General features: G+C 32.9%; 2 protein-coding genes across 3 annotated transcripts in view; one reads left to right on the forward strand and one right to left on the reverse strand.

Moving 5' to 3' along the window:
• Positions 1-14741, reverse strand: part of LOC148609307 (ER membrane protein complex subunit 10-like) — a 75337-nt gene extending 60596 nt beyond the window's left edge. For both annotated transcript variants that reach the window (XM_088541726.1, XM_088541725.1), the window contains exons 1-6: positions 14652-14741; positions 9791-9848; positions 9369-9484; positions 8656-8751; positions 7338-7519; positions 4306-4402 (exon numbers count right to left, since the gene is read on the reverse strand). In XM_088541726.1, the coding sequence (XP_088397852.1) occupies positions 4306-4402; positions 7338-7519; positions 8656-8751; positions 9369-9484; positions 9791-9848; positions 14652-14720 (618 nt within the window). In that variant the 5' untranslated portion in view covers positions 14721-14741. The remainder of the gene's footprint in view (positions 1-4305; positions 4403-7337; positions 7520-8655; positions 8752-9368; positions 9485-9790; positions 9849-14651) is intronic.
• A 76-nt stretch (positions 14742-14817) lies between these two features.
• Positions 14818-25519, forward strand: LOC148609311 (retinol dehydrogenase 7-like). The gene is made up of 6 exons (XM_088541724.1): positions 14818-15242; positions 18099-18225; positions 19030-19115; positions 21264-21446; positions 22152-22289; positions 23019-25519. The coding sequence occupies exons 1-6, from the start codon at positions 14900-14902 to the stop codon at positions 23351-23353; spliced, it is 1212 nt and encodes a 403-aa protein (XP_088397850.1). The 5' UTR covers positions 14818-14899; the 3' UTR covers positions 23354-25519.
• The last annotated feature ends 465 nt before the right edge of the window (positions 25520-25984 follow it).

A 25984-nucleotide genomic window follows, 5' to 3' on the forward strand; every position in this document is an offset into this window, starting at 1 on the left:
GGACTCCACTAAAAACTGGGAGCATGGACCGGGTGCACCGGTAGGGTAAGCATCCTCTGCTCTTCTAGAAACACCCGCCGAGTTGCTCATAAAAAAGTCAAGTCCGGGGTAGACAAACGAGGAAAGGAAAACTATGACCCGTTGAATAAATCAGTTTTCATAGTGCAGATGGATACACCATAACGATCCACGAGTTCATGATGACGACCATAGAACTTCTGTAGTGATGACTTCAATCTTGTAGCAACATAACTCTGTTCTAGAAGCATATTTGTTAGGAAAGATATAACTCCACTAATAATGAAGAAATTGTTTTACTGTGTATACGCTGCTTCAAACTATAAGATTTATATACAAAATTCCATCTGATTGTCAAAAAGCAAGATTTTAAGATATTAGGCCTTTAATTAAAAATGAAATGTAAAAGGCAAAGGCATACTTTGTCCATTAATCAAATATTTGTAAGAGATAAAGGGTATGATGAACTTCTAAAAACAATGACCTTTTGCTCCGGCTTAACCACACATATGAGAGAATGGATAAAAAGCCATTTTAATTGATGGACTTCTGGCAATAATTCATTGGTAATGTATACAATGACTGCTTTATTTTCTCTCTGCTGTATATGCAACAGACTCTCAATATATGGACAACTAGACTTGTAATTTTGACCAACTGAAGACTGAGGAAAAATAAATTAAATGAAAATAACCAAAAAACTAATGAATATACAATGACTCTTGTAATTAAAATTTATTTATGAAATAAAAATTTAGAAGGACTTTCTAAATCAAAATAATATTTGTATGTTACAGAACACCAGTCACTATTTGACAATTAATATTTTGTATATGACTTTATTGATTAATAGAAACTTTATTCAGAAATTAGATATTATTTGCTATTTGACTTTTTGTATCGCACTAGAACTCTAACAAATATGTTTCTGGAACAGGGTTATGTTGCTACAAGATTGAAGTCGTCACTACAAAAGTTCTATGGTTGTCATCATGAACTCGTGGATCGTTATGGTGTATCCATCTGCACCATGAAAACTGATTTATTCAACGGGTCATAATTTTCCTTTCCTCATTTGTCTACCCCAGACTTGACTTTTTTTGAGCAACTTGGCGGGTGTTTCTAGAAAAGCAGAGGTGCACCTGGTCCATGCTCCCAGTTTTTAGTGGAGTCAGAGTTGCTCATTTGCTTTTGTTACTTTGTATGTATGATTTTAGTTACTGTATGTTCTTTGTTGTGTATGTCTGTTTTCCATGACGGGTCTTTGTCCCTGGATTACATTCTTTTGATTACCGCTATAACCTTGGTTCCCTTGATTACTATTCTACAGTGTATCTTTTCTTTCCATGTTGGCTTGGCCAAATTATCGAGAAGAAAGACCACAATAGTCCACTCCTAGGCACATTTACATTGCATGGTCTATTCAGACTAACATGAACAAGTGATGGTACCCCTGCCATCACAACAAACAATCAAAATTAGATGACACCACACTGACCCTACCTTAGAAATGTCTTCAATTAAAAAATCTACCAACTTATTTCTTTGATCACCTTATTTTTGGTTACATATTGACAAATGTCACATGACAGTTTTAATTAATTACTGTATTCTGCAACCATTAATGACAACTTCACTTCCTTATTCAATAAAATGTTTATCATTATTAATTAATTCTAAAAAGATTGAAATTCAACTGTTTCTTCTTTGATGTAAGATGTAATGTATGAAGCCAAATAGATTAATGTATGAAACCAAATAGATTAATGTATGAAACCAAATAGATTAATGTATGACCCAAACTTTTGTTTTCCAAAGAATTTTAAAAATAATGAAATCACAAAAACAAGGGTACACCTTATACTAGTAAAATACTTCGAACTTTGAACTTAAGAGTATAAATATGCATTTATTTCTGGCATGTTGGATCTACCTGTTAGACTGTGTGATTGTATATCGATATCAGTCTGACATGTGAAGGGAGATGAAAGTTTATTTTAATTTTAGCATGACCTTAAAATTAATGATAAATGTCTTCATCAATGTGATATTAATTAAAGATATTGCAGTTTGAAATACAGGTTGTATTAACAAACTTCACAAAGGGAGTTAATATCATTCAAATGTTCAATTAAGCACAAAATTTATGACAATAAAAACCTCACAATCACTTCACAATATATCTTATTACAATGTAAAATGCCAAGTCAAATCAAATGTAATATGTATGCCAGGATCCATATCTAAAACATGTGCTGATAACAATATTTATGTTTAATTACTGTCAATTTTTTAGATGTCTCTAGAAAGATAAAACCCATATCTAATATAGACCTAATAAAAACTAGATTCAAATATAGCATAGAACCTGCCATGTCTATTTGGCGCCTTTGTTTAATTAAGAATTGCAAAAACAATGACCAAACCAATTTAAATGAAAAAGTGTTCAACTTGCATTAACAAAATGACCATGCCAAGATAGAGAGAACAAGACATAAATACTACAAAACAGATATAACATGAAGCAGGTGTAACCTGTAAGTCATATACCTCAGAAGCTAAATTTAAAGCAAATACACTTGACTTTTGAAATATGTTCTTTCCACATCCAGAACTGTTTTGTTTGTTGTCTGAATCAGAATACTTATAAACTTTACTCTTGAAATCAATGATGGATGTATGAAATAGTGTCCAGGTTTTCTGTAACTGTTTTCTATTACTGCAGCTGATATCTCATGGTACAAGGTAACCAGTCCAGTCTCCTGCTTTTCAAATTCAGATATGACCAGTCTAGTCATTTCCATATTTGTGCAGGATTTTTTTTCATTTCCAATCGGACTTAAATCAGATTCTCAGTCACATATTTACCATCATCAGGACTTTGACCTTTATCAAAAATTTCCTCATTTTTTTCCTATCAAATACTATTGTGATTTGAGGAAAACTTCAAATGTGTAATTTTATACAGACATAGGTTATAAGTAATGATGATTTTATACTATTTCCTCTCAAAGGGTCATCACCATAAATGTCTATTGCATAATAAATATACATTCTAACATTAACTGGCCAAGAATAAGATCTTGTCTACTAGTATATCTGTATCTAGTTTTTCATCCTGTAATGTCAAACAAGTTTATCCCCAACATTATGACAAAATTACTGAACCTTAATCACATGTCATTTACATATGAATGTGTAAAAATAAATTGTTCCAAATATATATGGTATTGACAGTCAAGATTACTTCACTTTTAAAAATCACATTGACCCATATTGTCAGATAAAACTGAGATGTCTAATGAAATGTTTACAATCAGAATGTTAATTAGAAAACAATACACAAATTTGAACTGTAAATAACCAATGGAAGTGTTCCATAAAGGAATGTGTACTAACAATAATTAGTTGGTCTATCATGGTAATAAAAGTTATTTTGCATGAGTATTGTTAAAAAATGACTGAATCACTCACAAACTACATAAAGTCGGAAAGATTTTATGTAATGTTGTGAGTAATTCTATCATGTTTACACATCAATAAACCCTGTAAAAATAACTTTAAATCCTTATAATTCTAACTTTATTCAATGAAAACTATGTTTTCACATTCTTTGGGGTCAATGTTAACTGCACTATTTTGTCCCTGTAGGCATTTAGTGGCCAGATTTTAAAAAGGGGGAGGGTTGTGATCATGCCAAAGTATTTTAACCCTGCTGTATTTTTTGTGCCTGTCCCAAGTCAGGAATTTCTGTCTTCTGTATATATTGTTTAATTTTCACTTTCAATTTACTTTTTTGCTGCTGGCAAATGTGGGGGCAAGTATTTTGCTGTTGTTTTAGAGCCAGCTGCAGCATGCCCTGTGGTAAGAGGGTTTTCTTGTCATTCACTGAAGACTCATGGGTGGCGTTGAGCTGGCATTTTTCATCCCAGTGAGGTTGTTGTCTTTTGACATATTCACTATTATATTAAGGTGCATTTATACAAAAAAACAAGCATTTTGATTTTCATGATGTTGACCAATCAATACAAACGTTGAGTCAAGTATGGACCAGTGGAAATGAATCGGCCCTCGACTTTGGTTTGAGCTATATCAATTTCCCTGGTCTTTACCATGGCACTTGAATTTAAATCAGTATGAATTTTGAGAAAGTGCTCACATTGTTATCAACTATTTAGTAAGTGACACAATTGTAAAATTACTTAATTTGGTGCATTATAATTTTTATTATATGCCAACCAATGTCTACATTGGCTCCCTTTCAATAAAAACAAAACTTGTACTTACATATTTAGCAAAAAATGATCTATTATCAGATTGCTGTACTTTGGCTTTCTCCATCTCTTCTTTCTTTAGTTTCTCTATATAATTTTGAGTATCTGGTCTAAAGATAAAAATAAACAATTAAACAATCAGCTCATATCCATAGAATTACATAAAGTTGGAGTTTTTTCTTGTTAATAAGACTAATTCAAGTATTTGCAGTTAAAAAATCATCCTTCATAAAGATTATATCCTAAGGAGTCAAGCTCTGGGCCCATTCAATAAAATTGTAAGTCAGTGGAAAAATGGACTTAAAAGCTTCAAATAATTTCTTCATTATATGACATAGATAGTATACAGACAGAAGTAACAGAAATAACTCCAGTATTTTCAAATTCATAAATTCTAAAGAGAGTGAAATAACAAAAAGACATGATAAATCAACTGTTTTGTAAAACCAATCCCTTGACTGTTCCAATCTTATACTGGACACAAAAAGCCATACAAATCAAATTTTATTTCCACTTCCAGCAAATGTTCTACTAATAATATTTCAAAACCATTTACCTCTACTTTAACCAGTATTAAAAACCTTGTTATTAATTATTGCAATAAATGTTACGAAAATAATGGTAAAAACTATTTTCAGAGTATTTTAAAAATTCATTTAAGGTATTAGATTGGCTTAATTGTATGGTTCTGTAGATACTTATGACATTTCAACCCTATGTAAAATGCTGCCACTTAAACTTATTCAAGAGAAAATGCCATATTAAATTAAATGGTCCATTGATATATCTTGTTCTCCGTTCATTTCTTGTAATGACTGTAATGTTTTTTTTTCAGTGATTGAAGATGGGATAAAATACATTAATTGGACATATTTAGATATGATCAATGCTTTAAATTTAATTGACAATATTTTTATTCGATTAAGTAATACACTAAGCAGACAGGTTGTTGGTATTCCAATGGGGACTTTTTGTATTTCTCTTATGGCAGATTTATTGCTCTACTGCTACGCATCGCAGTTCATGGCAAAACTCTTTAAAGATCCTTCAAAACATAATCTGTTGCACGAAATAAATAATACTCTTAGATACCTCGATGATATTTTGGCCTTAAATAATCCATACTTCAAAAACTATGTACAAGATATCTTCTCAAAAGAACTTAAGTTGACTAAGTCAAACAATAAAAATACTTGTACACTTTTTCTTGTTTTAGTTATTACACTAGAAAATGGAAATCTTTCAACTAAACTTTATGACAAAAGAGACAATTTTGATTTTAGTATTGTTAATTTCCTATTCCTACATGGTGATATTCCTGTTCAAGCACTCTCCGAGTGTATTTACGTTTCACAACTGATCCATTTTGCTCATATTTGTAATAAAGAGTTAGATTTTTATGAATTCTTCACTGGAAAGCTTTTGCTGCAGGGGTATCAATATCACAAACTTCCTAAAAAATTTACTAAGTTTTTTTTTTACCATAACAAAACTTAGATATAAAATATAATATACTGAATTAAAAATGGTATTGCTACAATCTAGTGTTTTTTATGTAAATATAGTCTATAAAGCACACTATTTCTAACAAAATCCAATGTTATTTTGACTTTCCCTAATAGTTTTACTAGTAAAGGATACAATTTTCAAATTATTATCTATTCTTTCAACCCTGATTTCACAGAGATATTCAAACTCTAATAGCGACGAAGTCATTTTCTAGTATTGCACTACATCAAATCTTGCCTATTCAGTACTACTCCAAATCGAGTCCACTGGAATAGTAGTGACTTAATATTCCTAATGCTGGCAGTTGTGATTGTATTGTCATTCTTTAATATGTTCTGAGTTAGCTTCCAGTAACTGGGAGCATTCTTGAAGTGGATATCTAAATGTCTATATGTTGAGGTATTCCATGGAGAGAATTATTGAGTGAATTTTAAGCTGTGTTCGTTTGTTGTTTCTATACATTTTTTACCTTGCATTAAAGAGGAACAGTTAAGGACTGATAAAACTAGTTTAACCCCACCACAATTTTCATGTGTCTGTCCAGACAGGAGATTTTAGTTATCAATGTGTTTTTGTGTCTGTATATTACTTTTGAATTTGATTGTGAAAAATTTGCATCATTCTGTTACCATAAATTTTATTCCTTTTGTTGCTGGAGTCTGTCGGAGCTTAAAGGTGTGTTGAAGACCTTTTGGTGACCTCTGATAGTATTTACTATTCAGTATTTAGGTTATATACTGGTGAATTTATTACATTTCACCATATTCATTTTTTTTTCTATTAACTTCATATTATTTTTCATCAGTTAGGACATCAGTAGTAAACTTCATAGTCAAATGAGCACTTGGCCTAAAAAATAATAGCGAACAAAGACCATAGACCATTCCCAGCATTATAGACTGTTGCCAGCATTATTGACCGTTCCCAGTATTATAGACTGTTCCCAGTATTATAGACCATTGCCAGCATTATAGACCGTTCCCAGTATTATAGACCATTCCCAGTACTATAGACTGTTCCCAGTATTATAGACCGTTCCCAGTAATAGAGACCATTCCCAGTATTATAGACCGTTCCCAGCATTATAGACCGTTCCCAGTGCTATAGACCGTTCCCAGCATTATAGACCGTTCCCAGTGCTGTAGACCATTGCCAGCATTGTAGACCGTTCCCAGTATTATAGACCGTCCTCAGCATTATAGACCGTTCCCAGTATTATAGACCGTTGCCAGCATTATAGACCATTCCCAGTATTATAGACCATTCCCAGCATTATAGACCGTCCTCAGCATTATAGACCATTCCCAGTATTATAGACTGTTCCCAGTATTATAGACCATTCCCAGCATTATAGACCATTCCCAGTGCTATAGACCGTTCCCAGCATTATAGACCGTTCCCAGTGCTATAGACCGTTCCCAGTATTATAGACCGTACCCAATATATAGACCGTTCCCAGCATTATAGACCATTCCCAGTATTATAGACTCTTCTTACTAAAGAGAACAAAGTAACATACTAAATGACGATACTCACTGTGGCCCCTGTGTAGTCTGTGTTATATCAACAGTGGTGTTCCAGTTCATCAGATGAGAACTATCTACCATTACATTTCTACAGTCTATTGGATCTGTAACCATGGAAACACCTAAAAGCTCCCCTGACTGGTCAAAATGCATCCATATATGGTCTGTTAATGCTGATTCATAAACTCCACACTGAAGAAATTAATGTTTTTATTCATTAAGCCAAAATAAAAATATACTAGATTCTCATCCCTTCCCGACACATTTTTTTACCCTCCCCCAACTTTTTCCCCCTTAATTTTCCCAGTTTAGATCAATTTCTTTCAAATTGTCAGTATTTTTTACTAAAATTGATAAAAAAATAAATTTGCCATACCACCCCTTATTTTGAAAAATATTGAATGAGAAGCTAGGATTTTTTTATGATGGCCTTTTTTATACAATTAATACAAAAAAGCAGTAATTTAATTTATAATCCAAAAAGTCATAATTCCTAGGCATATACAATGTAAGAGATTAAAAATAGGGCACTGATGGAACATTAAGCGATTTCCAACCACATAATGGTGAAAAAAAAGATAATGGCAAAATGTTCAAAATCACCTTACGCAAAAACTACAATTTGGATAATGCTGAAAATTGAAGTTAACCGGTATCTTATGGTACTTAACAACTGTGCAAAGGTTTTAAAAAATTCATTGATTCACTCTCAAATTATCATCTGGAAACTTTGGAAGACCGACAGAGATATGGACAGACCAATTGATGGATGGACACACAACTTTTCAGAGGGTATCACATAATATCTTGCCACTTCATGTGGAAGGTATAAAAAATGAAAAAATTTCTCAGTTTGCTTGTATTCCATGTCACACGCACTGAATAAAGCATTTCTATTGCCTCCTTCTTCTGTTTCAATGTCAGAGGTAATTTGAGTTATGTTTCCCAATTCATGAAATTAATTTTCCCATATTAATTACTGACATCATAATCCAGCAACATAGAAATTACATAGTAAAATCTTTTGTTCTTTTCTTGAAAACCAAAGTTATCTTCAGTTATAGGTGAATTAACCCAAAAATTACCATAGCTACCAAATATTACAGTTGCTAACAATTGTTTATCTTTGAATTTGGGTAAAATTTTGTTTACCATTTAGTTAGAAAATGCTAATGCCTGCCCTATTATTAGAGTTTCATAATGTGAGCCTGTTTGTGTATCAAATGCCATTGTGTTAAAAAATAGTACATTCATTGCCTCTCTCAACTTCTGTTTGTTACACCATTTATAAAATTCGATTATTTGATGTTAAGTGTGCAAGTACTTACAGCTGGAGTATAAGTTATTATATAATCTTCATCTGGATTTCCTGTGTTTCTAACCATCACTCTTAACTTGTAAATATCATTGTTATCAGCAAGAACCTGAATGGTATAAATATTATGTACTAACCACTTAGTTATACATATGTCAAGAGAGATAACTCAGAACAAAACTGGGGTCATAAATATTGTTTATCACTTATCCTCGTTTATTTTGAAACTTTGTTCAAAATCTGCAGTATATCACTGAGAGTATGTTTGGCATTTTAGTATATTTATCTAGAACAGCATTGAAGTGTATACTGTACAGCAGGTGCTAAATTTGGCGATTTTGAAGCTAATATGTCGTTTCTAATTTTGGCAGATGAAAAGTGGTACACTAAGTACTTAAGCCCACAGCAATTGTTTGGCAGAATTTATTTTGGCCCTTTTAGGCAGACCACTAAACTACACAAAAACTAGCACCTCATGAAAATTATCAGCAATACGGAATGTTGCTATCTAATGCAGTTTTTATGCGACACTCTGGATCCTTTTTTTTCATGTTTCAGTGCGAAGTGACAACACTACAGAATTCCAAATGTTTCAGAGGCAGAAATTATAAAATAAAACAGAATCACAAATCTAAGTAACATTCAGCTAGAATGCTTTATGTATTTAAACAACACCTTGTCTACAAGCTTTACCGACAATCTTTGTACACAGATTTCTAGTTTTACCTGAAGTTTTTTTCTCTCCTCTGTTGACAGTGGAGCATTCTGGGAGAAATGTGCACGATTACTCTTCACTGACCTCACTGCAATAGTTCCTCTCTTACTAAACACTGAATTAGCACCTAAAAATAAATGACTTATACGCCAATAAAAAAAAATAAGGTTGGAATATACTTCAGCAATTGAACTATGGCTGTGCTAAGAGCTGACTCTTTCACTGGGAGCTTGAGAGTGATGATAAGTCTATTGTATTCTCTCATCATAACAACATACTAACATATATAGTGTTTAATGAATATATTTAGCCCTTATACTATAACATATTTGCATACCATTTCTATGTTTATGTTTTTTTTTAAATACATATATTAAAATTATTTTAAACTGAATGTAACTCTTACAACTTTTAGAGAGAAGAGAAATTGTACCTTGATCTAGACTATGTTCCACTGTAAATGTTCTTAGTCCTTCAAATTCTTCGTCTGACTGAAAAAAAATTTGAACAACACTTATCATGAATACAATTTTTATGGAAAATCTCTAAATCTTGACTTGATATTGCTTGAGATTCCGGCCCCGTGCAGGTCCGGGTGTTAAAAGAATAGGCCTGCAGCAGCGCTAAGCTTGTCGTATAAGGCAACTAAATAGTGCTTAGAAACCTAGCTGGGGGCTAGGTGCTCTGCCCACAGAGCAACTGGGATGTGTGCCCCAGGTGGTGGAATGGGGTACCCCTGGCGTGTTACATGCTGGGGTTGTCAGGCTATAATACGGAAAACCTGACCGCAAACCATAGTGGTGCACCGTGTTGGGAAAGATGCCACGTTCCTCGCACGTTAAAGAACCCTGCTGTGGTATTCGATAGGAGTAGGAATCTTTGCGCTCTGCCACAGGAGGCTAAATTGCCCTACCTTACCCATCCCCCTTTTTCCAGTGGCAATCAAAATTTGTCGACCCTATCATCCTTGTGACCCATCCTTTTTTTTTCATTTCATGTTCATTTTATCATCCATGTCATGTTCATTGTCTGAATATAGCTGAAATATTGCTGCTCGGACGTTAAACCCCAACAAACAAACAAACAAACAAACTTGAGATTCAGAAAATACTTTGCCGGCCAACTTCTAACTTTGCCAGAGTAGACATAAGATAAAATAAATAGTAAAATATTTAAATATAGAATGTACAGACATAGGAAACAAGCTGATGAGACAAGCTTCCCCCTAGTAAACATTCTGACATAACATTCCAAGAGGTCATTGAAATTAATATTCAAATGTAATACACTGTATGCATGATGTTGCATGCTGCTGATTGTGGAATGGATTAAACATCATTGGAACATTTATATGTCATCAGAAAGATATAACAAGAACAGACTCCAGCAACGTAAAACAAAAAAAGACAGGCCAGAAATTCCCGACTTGGGACAGGTACAAAAAATGTGGTTCAAGTATTTTCACGTGATCTTAACATTCCCCCTTTTTAAATCTGGTCACTGTGGAAAAAATATTACACCATCAAACACATCAAAAATCAGTTCAAAAAGGTAAGAGGGCCTTGTTAAAACAGAAATAAAGAAACTGATTATAAGTTACACAAATGTACAAACAAAGGTCTACTAGCAGTTAACTGACATACCAGTTCCAAACCAGTTTAAACCTACAAAGAGTTATGTTCATCAATCCCAATTCTTCCCATGCTAGGTTGTGAACCTCAATACATCATAAGTCGTACAATAAGAACACAACCCATGTCCTGCCAAAAACTGCTTTTAAATATAATGTTTTAATTTCTATGTAAAGAACCTATGAGCGAAACCAATGTTAATACCAAAAAAAAAACTGCCGTCTTTATTTGATTACAATATCATAACTTAACGTTTATCCCTTTCTAATGTGTCTATTCAAAGGTTTAGTCAACTTTTTAGGTGAGTATTGAGCTTTCCCTGCCTTGTGAAGAATATTACCGTAAAATGTAGGGTGGAAGATACCTGCACTTATTGTTTACAAGTACATCTGTGTTTGAAAATGAGTTCCTTGTATCAGTTGAAAAATTTTGTGAATGTTTTTTTATGAATTTGTGATATCAAAACCTTAATGATCATGAGCATGGTGATATAATGTGGATTGATAAGTTGGTAACAAATACATGTACACGTAGATTGGATAAATTGTAAAAATGGTATATTGAGATACATATTTATCGTCTCTTTAGCTTCTCATTGATATATACCATTATATTGACCAGATATAAAACATTGTTCTCAATTAGAAAGACGAGATTTCAACAGTGTATCAGGTTGATGTATAGAAGAAAAATCAAAAGGATAAAGATATTAATTTGTCTATTTGTTTATCTGTATACTGCTTTCAAAAACATATTCCAATTTGCAAAATAAAATGAATTTAAACTGTATTAGGAAGCTTAAAGTTCAAATATTACCCTTTGCAAGTATTCAGAAGAATTTTAATTTAAAATCCAGATGAGATTCACATGCTGTCTACCATAAAAAATCCTTGATGTTAAGTTTTTTTTTTTTTCATTAGCACAAAACCAGATATCCATGCATTGCCAATAAAAGATGGAAAGATTCTTTATCACAACATATGACTGAACATATTATATAAACATCCAGGTATCTAAAAATCTTAAGAGCCTCTGAGAGGTGTATTGAGGTGAACATCCAGGTATCTAAAAATCTTAGAGCCTCTGAGAGGTGTATTGAGGTGATGCCAAGTAAATTTATGAAGAATTTTGAAAGCTTAATTAAGTAAAATCTTTAGCATGGATTACTATGATCTCTTATAATACTTTCCTACATACACTATCTTTTCATGAACTATTCAAATGTAATTGCATGTACATTAATATATATTGTACCTACATGTCAGTACAATCATATTCGAGTTCTTAGTATTTTAATAAAAAGGAATCAAGGTACATGTACAAATACTGATGCATTGCTTTTGTGCCAATTTTGCGTATTTCATTTAAACCTAAAAATTCATTTATTTGCCACAAACCATATTTTATTTGCACTAGAAATAAATTATTTTATTTGCATCAATTTCGGTTGAATTTAATATAATGTTTTACTTGTACCTCTTCTGTTTGCCAGCATTATCTGTTACCCCTGCTCACAGCATGGAGGTGGAGGTTGGATTTTGGACATGACGGGTTATTTAATGTTAAAGATTAAAGCAGTCTATTTAATCATCATAAAAGCTCTATATGATGTTTGTTTATTATAAACCAGCAATTTCTTTACAGGTCAGTTCTACCAAGACTTTATATTACTAGTACTATATAGTCTCTGGTTCTACATGATCCAAGGCTAACAGTTTTGTGTCAGTACAAACGGTTAAAAACTATTTCCTTGAAACTTTTATTTATCTACCTTAACCAAATGGTTACCTGGAAAATAGTGTAAATATGAAATCATTAGTTTTTGGTGCAATTAAAATACAGCCTGGTGACGCAAATGAAATAGTGAATATTTAAAAAAAAAATTGATGCAAAAGCATGATGCCAACATATACATGAACATGTATAGGGCATTTAAACTCTCAAATGACATCCAAGTTCTCCTCTTAATTCCTTTAATCAACTATTTGGATGAAGGAAGGAAAAATATAATACCGTGAGGATGATAGAATTAAAATTTTACAACTTTAAATGGGAAATAATACAAATACATGTGTAAGTACAGTAGACTGAGAAGTTCACATGAAGATTGTCAAAATATGTGACATGAAATTAGGATGTGACTGTTTGCACTTTTAATGCAGATGCACATGTCATCACAGTACTCGCCTTTAGCCACTAGCCCGAAGCCTGGGGCTAGTAGAAATTGATTCCGGCAAGTGAAATGATAATACATTTCTTGTTTCAGGTTAGCTGAATTCTATACAGTCCTCTATAATTCGGGCTAGTCATTGAGAATTTTGAAGGAAAGGACTGCACCGTGTGTTATACATGATTGGTTTGGTTTGGTTTGTTGGGGCTTAACGTCCGATCAGCAACATTTCAGCTATATTCAGACAATGAACATGAAATGGATGATAAAATGAACATGAAATAAAAAAAAAAGGATGGGTCACAAGGACAATAGGGTCGACAAATCTTGACTGCCACTGGAAAAAGGGAGTATGGGTAAAGTAGGGCAATTTAGCCTCCTGTGGCGGAGCGCACAGGTTCCTACTCCTATCGAATACCAAAGCATGGTTATTTAATGTGCGAGGAACGTGACATCTTTCCCAACATGGTGCACCACTATGGTTTGCTGTCAGATTTTCCGTACTATGGCCTAACAATCCCAGCATGTAACACACCAGGGGTACCCCATTCCACCACCTGGGGCACACATCCCAATTGCTCTATAGGCAGAGCGCCCAGTCGCCGGCTAGGTTTCTGAGCAATATTTAGTCGCCTCATATGACAAGCTTAGCGCTGCTGCAGGCCTATTCTTTTAACACCCGGACCTGCACGGGGCGTTATACATGAAGGAAGTCTTGCATATTCCCACCAGTCGAGACATCAGCAATATAAATGTAACAGTATAACATTGCATTTGTGGCAGGATAGCCTACATGCACCTGAAGTGAGATATAAATAACTAGTTAATTTACTTCGCTAAAGCATTAATTCTTCAGCCAAATTGGTACATCACTGGTTAGTCTCAGGGCAACCTAGGGTTCAATCACTGGAGGTGGAGGAATAATTTTATGAGTCAAATCATGCTCTCCTATTACACTTGGTATCCACCTAAAAAAACACTGGGTTTGTGTAGCTAGTGAGCTAGCTAGTTGTTTAGAGTTGTTCGTGGTTCAAAGACTCCTAAGGTGGGGTAAGTGTGGCAGGACGGCCAACCTGAGCAGAAGTAGGTAGTGACATATAAATAGACAGTTATCTGACTTGGCTAAAGGATTAATTTTTTTTAGCCGAAATGGTTTATGGCTGGCTTTTTATACTAGGGTTCAGTCACATATGGCAGAGATATAATCATTCTCTCCTGTTACACATCATCAATAAAATTAAATGTAATTTGAGTACCAAAAGCATTCTCCCTCATAGGCAAAACCTAAAATCCTATTATTTCACCTATTAGAACATATGATATTTTAGACCTTCCCCTTTTCAGATAGTATTCGTGAGTTAATATGTGGTCTTCAGATGTATCGAACATAGTTATCAAAAATAATTCTTTGGATTTTCAAATTGGAAACTAGGTGTCGTGTAGAGAATGTTTCATTTAACACCTGAGACATTAGAATTTTAAAGAATACGCACTATGACACCCGTTAAGCCGATCAAAAACAGTAAATAGATCTTCAGGACACTTTCCATGGGCGCAGACATCTTTAATATATTCTGGGTCAACTTAGGTCAACCACAAATAAACCAATAGAAGGATCCGGGACAAATTAATTGACCAATAAAAATTAGTTTGTCAAATGCATTTCGGCAATTCATCCAAAATGGATGCAGGATAACAAACGGATGAGAGAAGTTATAGTGATTATATTTAATCCCCGATAATGGTGTCGATTTTGATGTCAACTCCAATCAATTCCATCATGAATACGGATATTGATTATGACGAATACTTAGACGATGACATTATTTTTTATTCTGTCCTTTATTCCATTGTTACTGTTCTCTTTGCTATGGCTGTTCTCTCTAAGTTTTTAACCAATGAATTTCGATTTGGGTTCAGATCTGTCTTAAGCCTGGCCGTGTTGTTCCTTGGAGAACCGTTATGTCAGTTTTTCATAAAGGGACCTGGTGGTGTGTTTGCTTTTGCCATGTGCTGTTTAGTAATTTATTCAATTTTACCTGCAAGTCATCTGCCAGTTGGAAACAAAGCAGTCCTCATCACAGGTATGATCATATTATGCTTTTTAGGCATACTTCTATCTTTCTATCTATCTTCCGTACAATCCTGACACGAATACTGGTTGAACTGTGTGATATTTTGGCAATTAGAACTTAATTCAAATTTCAATTACTCTTTAGTGTGGGAGATAATTTTTTCACTCTCACCAGTTTGACAAGTGCAGTCCAATTATGACTTACTAAAATTCCTGGTGACCTGCGAAAATTTTGGAAGTATAATTTGCAATGTTCACCTATACTCGGCGTCACATAAATAACATACTGTTAAAATTTGAATAAAAGTATTTTCTACGACTTTATTGACACCTACCGTCATTTAAATTGTCTTAAATGACTTGCTCATTCGTTTAGCCAAACGGCTTCTCTCTAAACAAGTCGCTTATTAGCTTAAATCATGCAAAACAAATCCTTACGGGAAAATCCCATACTAATATCCGCCATGTTGGTTTCTACAGGACGATTTGTTTACAAACGAAGTTCGTAAGTTCCCGTCGAACTCCGGTGACAATCATCTGCTTGATCAACTTCTCGGTATTGTACGTTGTTCGCATAAAATAAATCCGAGATATCCGAAATAACGCCGAAATGCATTCTGGGTTCTTCGGTTTTTGGACAAACCATTTAAACGTAAACAACATCTCCTAGCAACCCAAACACTGTAAACATGGCCGACTTTTTACAATGTAAATATTGGCACCGAGAATTAAAATCTGACCGGAATTTAACGATTCAATGTTTAGGGAGAAGCCGTTTGGCTAAACGAATGAGCAAGTCATTTAAGACAATTTAAACGACGGTAGGTGTCAATAAAGTCGTAGAAAATATTTTTCTTCAAATTTTAACAGTATGTTATTTATGTGACGCCGAGTATAATAAGTAGAAATATTGCTTGTGCATTGTACATGTATGTGGTTCCACTTACCAAAATCGCTACAATGGAAAAAAATTCTTCTGGTTCTTGGTTATCAGTCTTTTAGTTATTTTTTTACATTTAAGTGTCTTATTATTTTTTTAAAAACAATCCATAATAGACTATCTTCTAAACTTGAGACAATGTGAACTAGGAGTTAATATAAAAATATATTTTCAGGGGCTGCCCTGGCTTTCAAAATTCTGTCGCCAGAAAAATCGCCAGCTGCCAATTTTTGTCGCTAATTTTTCAGAAATAAGAGCCAAAATGGGTGCTAAAATCTTTTTTTTTCTATTTTTTTTTAAATATGACAGTATCAAGTCATGAATTCTTCAAAATAACCCCTTCATTCATGACATACATGTATCCAAGATTCACTCTTGATGCATGTATAAAGCAGGATTCTAGCTCTAGTCTTAGTCAGGATATAAAATCATTAGTCACTTTATATGCAAAAATAATAAAGTACTACTCCGGAAAAAGGTGTTTTATTTCTATCAAGGACTTTATATTACTATGTTCATATAGTCCCTAATTTTGAAGCATGTTCATTGTTGACCTTTGTCCTTTGTGGTCTAATTAAGTTGATCTTAAAGTATAATTTTGTTTTTTGTTTATAAATCTTCAACAAACTTGATTCTTTTTTCAAGTGATAAAATTTCTACCATTCTAACATTGACCATTTATTGTGTCCCTTTTCAATTATCTCCAATTCTATTTATCTGAATATAATTAAAATTAGGGAATCCCCATCTATTTGTTTACAGATTTTCCCACTAAAAAAGCACGACAAAAGTGTAAACAAATGTCATCCATTTTCTTTTTCAAAGTGTTTTAGATACTTCCTGATGTGATAATCATTGTTAATTGGATTTAATTTATTCTGTTATAAGGTAAATCTGTTTCTGAATGTATCATATAGTTTAACAGGGCTGTGAAGCTTGTATGTAGCCGCGTGCCATGATTGTGTTTACCTTTGACCAGATGACCGGAGTTTTGATTGGTTCAATAATATATTTACATCTGATTGACACCTCCCAGGAGGATATTGTGAGTTACTGTCACCTGGTCTAATTACTTTTAATAGGCTTCAGTCGTAAATTGGTTATGGTCAATTAACTTTGACCAGGTGTCAACACATTGTTTAATTGGAGAGAATATCCATTGCTGACAAACTTTATGTCAGTTATAATATACAAAACCTAGGCGCCAAGAAAATCGCCAACTGGTTATTTTTTGTCGCCAGATCAAATAAAAAATCGCAAATTGCGACATTGGCAAAGCCCAGCACGATCCCTGAGTTTACAAATAAAAAACATGTATCAAAACCGGGTCTGTAAAAACATTAAATTTCACGATTTCTGATTTATGAAATCAACTTGTCATATTATTTGATATTTAAAAATTAAAGACTTGATGCTGGGGTCAGAATGTAGACATGGTTTTTTTCAGGAAAAGTATTACTAGAAACATAAATTAAGTTGGATAAGTTTATTTTATTTCTAGAAGTAAATTTGGGATGTAAAAGGTAGAACAATGTCCTGACAAGTAACTGTCTAATATTACTTGCCCTGCGACCATCACTTCTATAACTAGCAAGTATCCATTTATTCCAGATCTCCTCACTTGTTAAATGAGAATAAAACTTGACTTTGATGAGTGGTAAGTTTCCACACTGCTCTAGCTGAGAACCGTTTCTCAATGTGAAAGCGTTATATTCTCCCTTAAATATTTACAGTAACACTGTGATTTTCCAATTATTCAACTGTAGCAGGTAAATGCAAATAAATGATATATACAATGGAAAAGATTTCATGTAATTTTATATATACATTGTATATAGTATTTCTTCTCTGTACTTACTGCTTTCTTGTGCAATTGTGGTTTATATGCTTTTTTATTGCAATTAATATGTCCTTTACATATGTTAGGATGTGATAGTGGTTTTGGAAATAATTTGGTGAAGAAGCTGGACAGTATTGGTATGAGAGTATTTGCAACCTGCCTCAGCCTTGAAAGTCCTGGTGCTGTTTCTTTACAACTTGCCACTTCAGATAGGTAGTAAAATTATAATAGACAACAATAATATATATAGAATAATGAACATCTTAGACAGACAAATGTTTATCAAATACATGTTCAAAAGCCATATATATTGTAAATTAGAAAAGACCTACTGTTCCATTACAATGGGATATGAGAAAGCATGATTGGACTCTCAAAACTATACTGTCACCACTAGGGATTGGAACCTAGACTGGGCAAATGACAGACCCAGCATAAGAATTAATCCTTTAGCCAAGTCAACTGGCTATTTAAATCTCACTACCTGCTAAGATGTAGCTAGACTTCCCTCACGAAAATTCTTCATTCCATGAAAAACTCTTACACAACTAGCTCATGAATACAACTATCCAAACCATGTGCATTTTTAATTTGGTGCTAAATGTAATGTTCAAGCATGATTTGACTCCCAAATATAAACCATCGCCACCAAGGATTGAATCCTAGACCACTGGGTGACAGGCAAGTGACAGATTCAGCTTGAGAATCAATCCTTTAACCAAATATTTTAATCTCACTACCAACATGTGCATGTACTACTATGTAAAAATGTGCATTTATAGGTCGGTCTTCCTGCCACTCATGTACAGATATTTTAATCAATGACGTAAATTAAAAGCAAGTCTTATTAAATCTGTTAAAGCTCTTGAATTACAGATAATATATAACTTTTACTAAATTTTATAGACATATTTTGATGAGAATTAGTTTTTAAAATACAATGTGATAATGCACTAAGATACATATACATGTATAGTGAAGATGAAAAATAAAGCTTGTATTTTTGTCTATTAAAAGAGTTCATCTACTAAAACTTGATGTGACTTCCCAGAAAGATATAGATTCTACAGTAGAATATGTAAGACAGCATGTCGGGGAGGAAGGTACAAGTATTGCTATTTTCTAGTCTTTATTTGAATTTCAGGAATGATGATATTATATTTTCGCTATTTTGAAATAAATAAATGGAAAATGCAATCAGCTTTTTAAAAAGATGAAAGAACTACATTCATGTTATTCTGTTTATATGACATGAGACAGGCACTTGTTCAAATGTCAGTGAAGTTTTGATATAAGTGTAAATGAGGCAATTTTGTTGTGCCAAGTTCGGATTGTGCTGACTTGTCTTATTTTGTTCATATTTAATACAGTGAAACTTGCCAAACCGGACCCTCAGAAAACCGGTCTTCCCTTCAAACCAGCCGTTTTCAAAAGTCCCGGCCAATATACCTTAAAACCTGTGTGTTTTGTCATCAATAGACTGGCCACCCCCTAAAACCATACATCAGTCGGTTTTTCACGGTATTAGTTACATATTTCAAGTAAAAACAACCTCTCTATTCCGTCTGCTCAGTTATTGTTCACCTGTAATAAATGTGTCAACAAAACTTTAAGTGATTACGTAATATTACATAATTAATAATTCTTTCACTTACCAGTTTGCATTTCATCGGTAGACAGATGATAATTGAAGGGGAAAGTAGTTTAAACAAAAAAATTAATCCAGACATCACATTTTATTACTGGTTGGGTGTTAATTTGTGTATACACAGGTCAGGCAATTGGGATCATTTAATAGTACGATCTTTAAACTGTCAATTAATGTGACCTGTACCCAAGCCAAAACAGTAACGGGGTGAGATTATTAGACTTTGTTGATAGGTAATTTACGAAAACATTAAAAATGATTAATTACCATCAATTGTCCTTTGATCTTTAATACACATTCTTTCATAACCGTGAACGTTATTATGTCTGCAGTACCGTTTGTAAAATCAAATCATTTACAAACGATGCAAGCTTTGAAATGTTATAGAAGGCCAAAAGTTTTGAATTGCCATTAAACATGTCTCAACCAGTAAACTGACAAGAAGTAGGGTTATAGAACACATTAATGGAAACAGCTCTTATAAAAATGCATTGCTATTTTTCACAAAACCGGCCACCCCTATAAATCGGCCATTTCCTTTTTTTCTAGTGGTGGCCGATTTGGAGAAGTTTCACTGTACCAACAATAAAACCCAAGATTTCTAATCCTACAATAGGGTACAATTCAGGCAGAATTTTTTAGCTGTGCCACAGTCTATGTAAAGCTTTACCAAATTTCTACCATGTCTTCTGCATTTGCAAGCTTTGCTGGCATATCATGTATATGTTAATGTGACAGTGTAATTTTCCATGAAACAAAATTATTCATAAGCCTATTCCTTCAGATATAAAGCCTTTAGCCTCTACATGTAATTTCTCATCATACATGTCTGTTAGATTTTTTGTCTTGTGAACTTACTAAATAAACCAAACACTTACATGTACATGTAATACTACTATAAATCTGTGTAAGGTATTAGGTTTAGACATACATGTATTTCACTGTGACATACTATTGTTTTGTTCCTTGTTTTGCCAACATGTACATGTAATATAGGAATTAGTTGTACAAATCTATTTCTGATTGATGCTGATTAATGTACATAGTAAGTACAGTGATAAAAAAAACCTATTAGTCTATTTTGATCTGATGGTGTTGTGTTAATTTATAAAGAATTTCATCATCAAAATGAATGTTTCATTCTTTACTGTACATTATTACATTTTTTATTGGTTTTTTCATGGATTTTGTCCCTTGAAAGAGAACAATAAAATGATGCTGCAATGGATCTGTTATGAAATCTATACATTCCAATCTTACTAGAAAAAAAATCATTTCTTGTACCTTAAATAAGGAAATTTGGATGTGAAACATATTTCCCTTTACTAGTGGAAAGAAAATATATCAGACAGGTGTCAGATTAATAGGTTGTGAGAAACTCCATCATTTGACCAGTGGTGCACAGCGATTCCTATTTACTTGAATTTTTTTAAAATTTCTAAAAGTGTGTTTGGGAATGTAAATAGGCAACATGCACTTGAAAGATTATTTTGTATTTGTTCTGTACTGTTCACTTTAGTTCTATTTTTGCCGATGTGTTTTATGTCTGCCCCTTGTTACTGTGTGTACTACCTGAGAATGATCAAATCTTCTGGTTTTGTAGGATTGTGGGGACTTGTCAACAATGCTGGAGTTTGGTACTACTCTGAGATAGAGACTACATCTGAAAGTATATTCCGTAAAGTTCTAGAAATTAATCTGTTTGGTGCTGTTCGACTAACAAAAGCCTTGCTGCCATTGATTCGAAAATCAAAAGGCAGGATCGTCAATGTGTCCAGTTTGATGGGTAAAAATTTATCACAGTTTACACGTACAATTGAAGGCAGGCAATGGTTATGGGCAGTTTGTTACTGTCATCGAACCCATAGACTGCCTTTTGCTGTTTTTTTTACCATAAAGCAAGCTGTAAAAAGCCCCAAAATGATTTAAGTGAAACTACCCAGTATTCATGAAAGACGAAAATCAACCTAATCTATAGAAGAAACGAATAAAAATAAACATAAAAAACAACAACATCATAAAGTATGTGGAAGGATAAAACATGTTTGTCAACCCTCCCCCTCTGATTAAACATGTTCGTCAACCCTCCCCCTCTGGTGGGATTAAACATGTTTGTCAATCCTCCCCCTGTGGTGGGATTAAACATGTTTGTCAACCCTCCCCCTCTGATTAAACATGTTCGTCAACCCTCCCCCTCTGGTGGGATTAAACATGTTTGTCAACCCTCCCCCTCTGATTAAACATGTTTGTCAATCCTCCCCCTCTGGTGGGATTAAACATGTTTGTCAACCTCCCCCCTCTGTCAACAGTTCAGTTTTGTATGTTTTATCTACATATAATAAAAATAATGAAAAGTTTGGTGTAAAACATAAAAAATACCAATATTAATACAATTCCAATCATTAAGAACAAACACAAATGATTAAATATTTGAACTGTCGTTATGATTTGATTGGTGTATTTGTTACAATGCTGTACTTTTATTTGCCAGGTCGTTTAACAATGGAAGGAAATGGAGCCTACAGCATGTCTAAACATGCTCTGTTAGCTTATTCTGATACACTTAGACAAGAAATGAAAAAGTGGGGTGTTCATGTTTCTATTATAGAGCCTACCGGGTTTTATACAGGTAAGTTAGAAAATAATATGTTGTTTAATTATTGTCATGATCTACAAAAGGTCTGCAATAGCAAATAAGATTGTAATAAAACCTGAGTTTCAAAATACCATACATAGTTTTTACTCATTAAGTATTTTTGCTATTGCCTGATGTGGTTGTGTTGTGTTATGAATTGTACATAGAATTTCTTTGTACATTTGATATTATTTTAAATTTATCAAGAAGAAAACTGAAATTTCTTTGTCAATCTTGGTTGGGTTCCAGAGAACATCTCCAATTATCTTCGCCTCCCAGTATTTACCAGTCTCATTAGTCCAGGTTTGAAGAACGATTTAAGACATATTTTGGGGATATGCACTTTTTCAGTTATGTCTCGCCTGCAACGAATGTCGTAAAAGGCTATGGTATTACTTTTCTGGTGTTGCTACCACATTAAGATTTTATGATGTGTTTTTTTATTAGGTCATTTGATGCTAGGCTAATCATATTTGGTGTGCAGTTACAATAGCATCATTACGTCACAATTCTATATATCCATTTTATGCTCATGCCCCTGCAGTTATGGTCTATTGGCTTAGAAATTTACAAAATGATAAATGGAATAATTACTAAATAATCATTCAAAATTAATATTGTTTTGAAATTCCTTCCCAAATAACCTGCAAATTCATCACTTGAGGAAATTGCAGTAAATGTTTTATTCTGATTCTAAAGGGTTTTAATATTCATCTTCTACAGATAATATGAAAGAACAAGTGATTAATTTAAGAAAGGCTGAAGTATGGGATTCTTTAGATGAAGAAACAAAATCCACTTACGGAGAGAAGTACTTTAACAATATTTATAAAAGTATATTAGAGGGATCAAATCGCTACCCAGATGATCTGACAGGAGTCATTCGAGCCATGAGGAGTGGTTTACTATCCAAACGACCCAGAAATCGTTATCCCTGTGGAACAGGGGCAGATTTTATAATGATTCTTTATCCCTTATTACCAGTATGGTTAGCAGATAAGCTGATTTCTCTTATTACTATAATGCCAAAAGATGTTAGGCCTGTTGCTTTGGAATAAGGTGTAGTTATATGTTATTATGTACAATATGGTTATGTGCTGCAAGGTCTATTGCTGTAGTCTAAAGCTACATTTAAGAATGGACTAAATCAAATTTTTGTGGTTCACTCCTACTATTTGATTAACAGGTGAAATATTGGGGCTTCAAACTTCAAACTCTATATTAAAATGAATGTTGTTGTTGAATTTAGAAAACTGGGAAGAAATGTTCTTATAAGTTTCATTTTCAGTTGGTTTCCACCTTATTTTTTAGAGTTAACTTGAAATTCATAAAAATGGAGTCCAAATTAAAGTTTGCCACTGAAATAGCATTTCACATGAAAATCATATAAAGATCTAGTTCAGCTCATGTTAATTTCATGTGAAGACCCATTCTCGTAAATTTCATGTTAACTAGAATTCTACTTTTATTTAGTCTTTTTTTATGAAATAGATTTAGTAATGATCAAAATTAAATTCTAATTATTGACTTATACATGGTGCCTTTAGTAAATTTACTGCTTGCAAATAGCCAAAAACTGTGAAATACTATTTTATAGTCTTTCGTGTTTGTTAATATCATAGTGCTCATTGCAGATAAAGATTTGACATGAGAAAGAAGCATACCGCTTAGTAATAGGTTCAATCCAGTCAAATCCAAATCTGACATTCAGTGTTGCCCTTCTGTAAATTTCCACTGGTAGAAATTTATTTTTTTAACATCATAATGGAGTTAGGGGTTAACATGAGTACATTATTAACTTAACCAATCAAATTAACTCATACTGTTGATAACTTATCAGGTTGACTATGAAAGAGGTTGAAAAAAATCTTAAAAGATTTTGAATCATATTGACCCCTGTTGATTTGAATGAAGTCAAAACTCTATCTAACATTTAACCTTTCACAGATTTCTGTTATGTTATATTGTTATTTCTCTTGTTTGTCTGTGTTTTGTCTGTCATAGTTGTTAGAAGCTAATACTGTTACTTAATACTTAGTTTTCCTGTTTAATATACAATACAGCTTTATAACTCAGCACTTCTGTGAAAAAGTTCATATGATATTAATTTGTTTTTTGTGAAACAAATTTTAATTTTAAAAAGTTTTTTTTTTTTAAAATGAGTTAATCAAAACATGTCTTTCTTGCTGTTGTCATTATTCTACACACAATGTCATGAAGACAATTACACTATATGACAGTGTACTTTTAAGTATGACTAACATGAAACTTGGAATACTGAGTTGTCAGTAATCAATAAAACTGTATCACAGAAGTTCTGAGGGTGAAATGATTTTACTGTCAAATGAAGTTGAATTTGTTGTTCCTTTGTTCTATATGTTTGTTAAGATATTGTTTTATAAGAAACTTTCAATTATAGGTAGTCATATCTAACTGCTCTTAATTGTAGAACACTTACGGTAACTTGTGTATACTTTGTTATTTCCAATGCATTGTTATATTTATTTATAGTGCACATTGTCAATGCAAAATATCTGTTCAGATGTGTTCAGCATATTAATTTATTTTATCATGGAAAAATATAAAGTTTTGTTTCATGTTGATACAAATTTTTTTTCTAATTTTTACTTTAACATGAGATTAGAACAAAGAGGTTCTTTAGTCTTAGTTATTTATGCTTGGTTGCAATGCAGTATATTATATAAATATGTATGTTATGAACAAAAACAAAGTGTGTGCTACTTTGTACAAATTAAGTGCAATATTCCATCAAATGATATAATCACTGAAAAATTACATTGGTGTTTGAATAACTACAATGTTACAGAAGAAATTATTATTCATTTTTCCATTTCTTTTATTTTGTTCATTATTTTAGTATCAGTCCTGTAAATATCAGATGAAGGTGATGCATATACTTCAAAAATCCATAAAATTTATTTTACTATTAATTCAGACACAGTTACATACCACACAAGTAGTCTGTTTGTCATTCAGTGCAGTGTTCTAGCTAGGATTTGAAAATGTAGAAGCACAGGGAGGAGGGCTGTTTAATGTGTTAGGTGTATTTTTTAGCCAATAAAGGGATATTGATCTTAGCTTTTTAAGATGTATGTTTGCATTAAGTCAGAAATATCTTTCATATTTTTTTTTCTTTTCTTGTATGTTTGTATCTGATTGCATACATGTCAGATTTTGAAAATAAAGGTGGAACAATTTGTGAATGAATGGTGTTGCTTTATATTTTGCAAACTGAATAAGTTTTACTGTATTAACATATTCATGACACCCTTATTGTATTAAAAGATCTTTCATGTTGAGGTGCTTTTTGAAAACATAGGTATGTTAAATAATAGAATCAATTAAGCCCTTTTTTTTGTGGTGGTTTCTTCCAATCCTAAATGTGATACTATACCAAAGACACTGCAGTTGTTGCTTTTTGGAGATAATTATTACATAGATTGTATATAAAATATGCACTTTGTAAGAGTTATTGTTTTTGATTTGGTTGATCTCAGTTGGGGACAAATGTATGGTTTTCTCATAAATACAGTTCTGAATACAGAAAGGATTATTGTTACATAACAATATGATCCATTTAGGTTTTAAGTGTGTTTTTTGAGGGGATTTTTTTTTCTTGATCTTGAATCACCTCTACCATTTTCAGTGTCTGAATTTTATATGGACTG

Source organism: Perna viridis, chromosome 8, assembly GCF_037379345.1.
Source record: "Perna viridis isolate PV_CMFRI_1.1 ecotype Kerala chromosome 8, ASM3737934v1, whole genome shotgun sequence".
Classification (NCBI taxonomy): domain Eukaryota; kingdom Metazoa; phylum Mollusca; class Bivalvia; order Mytilida; family Mytilidae; genus Perna; species Perna viridis.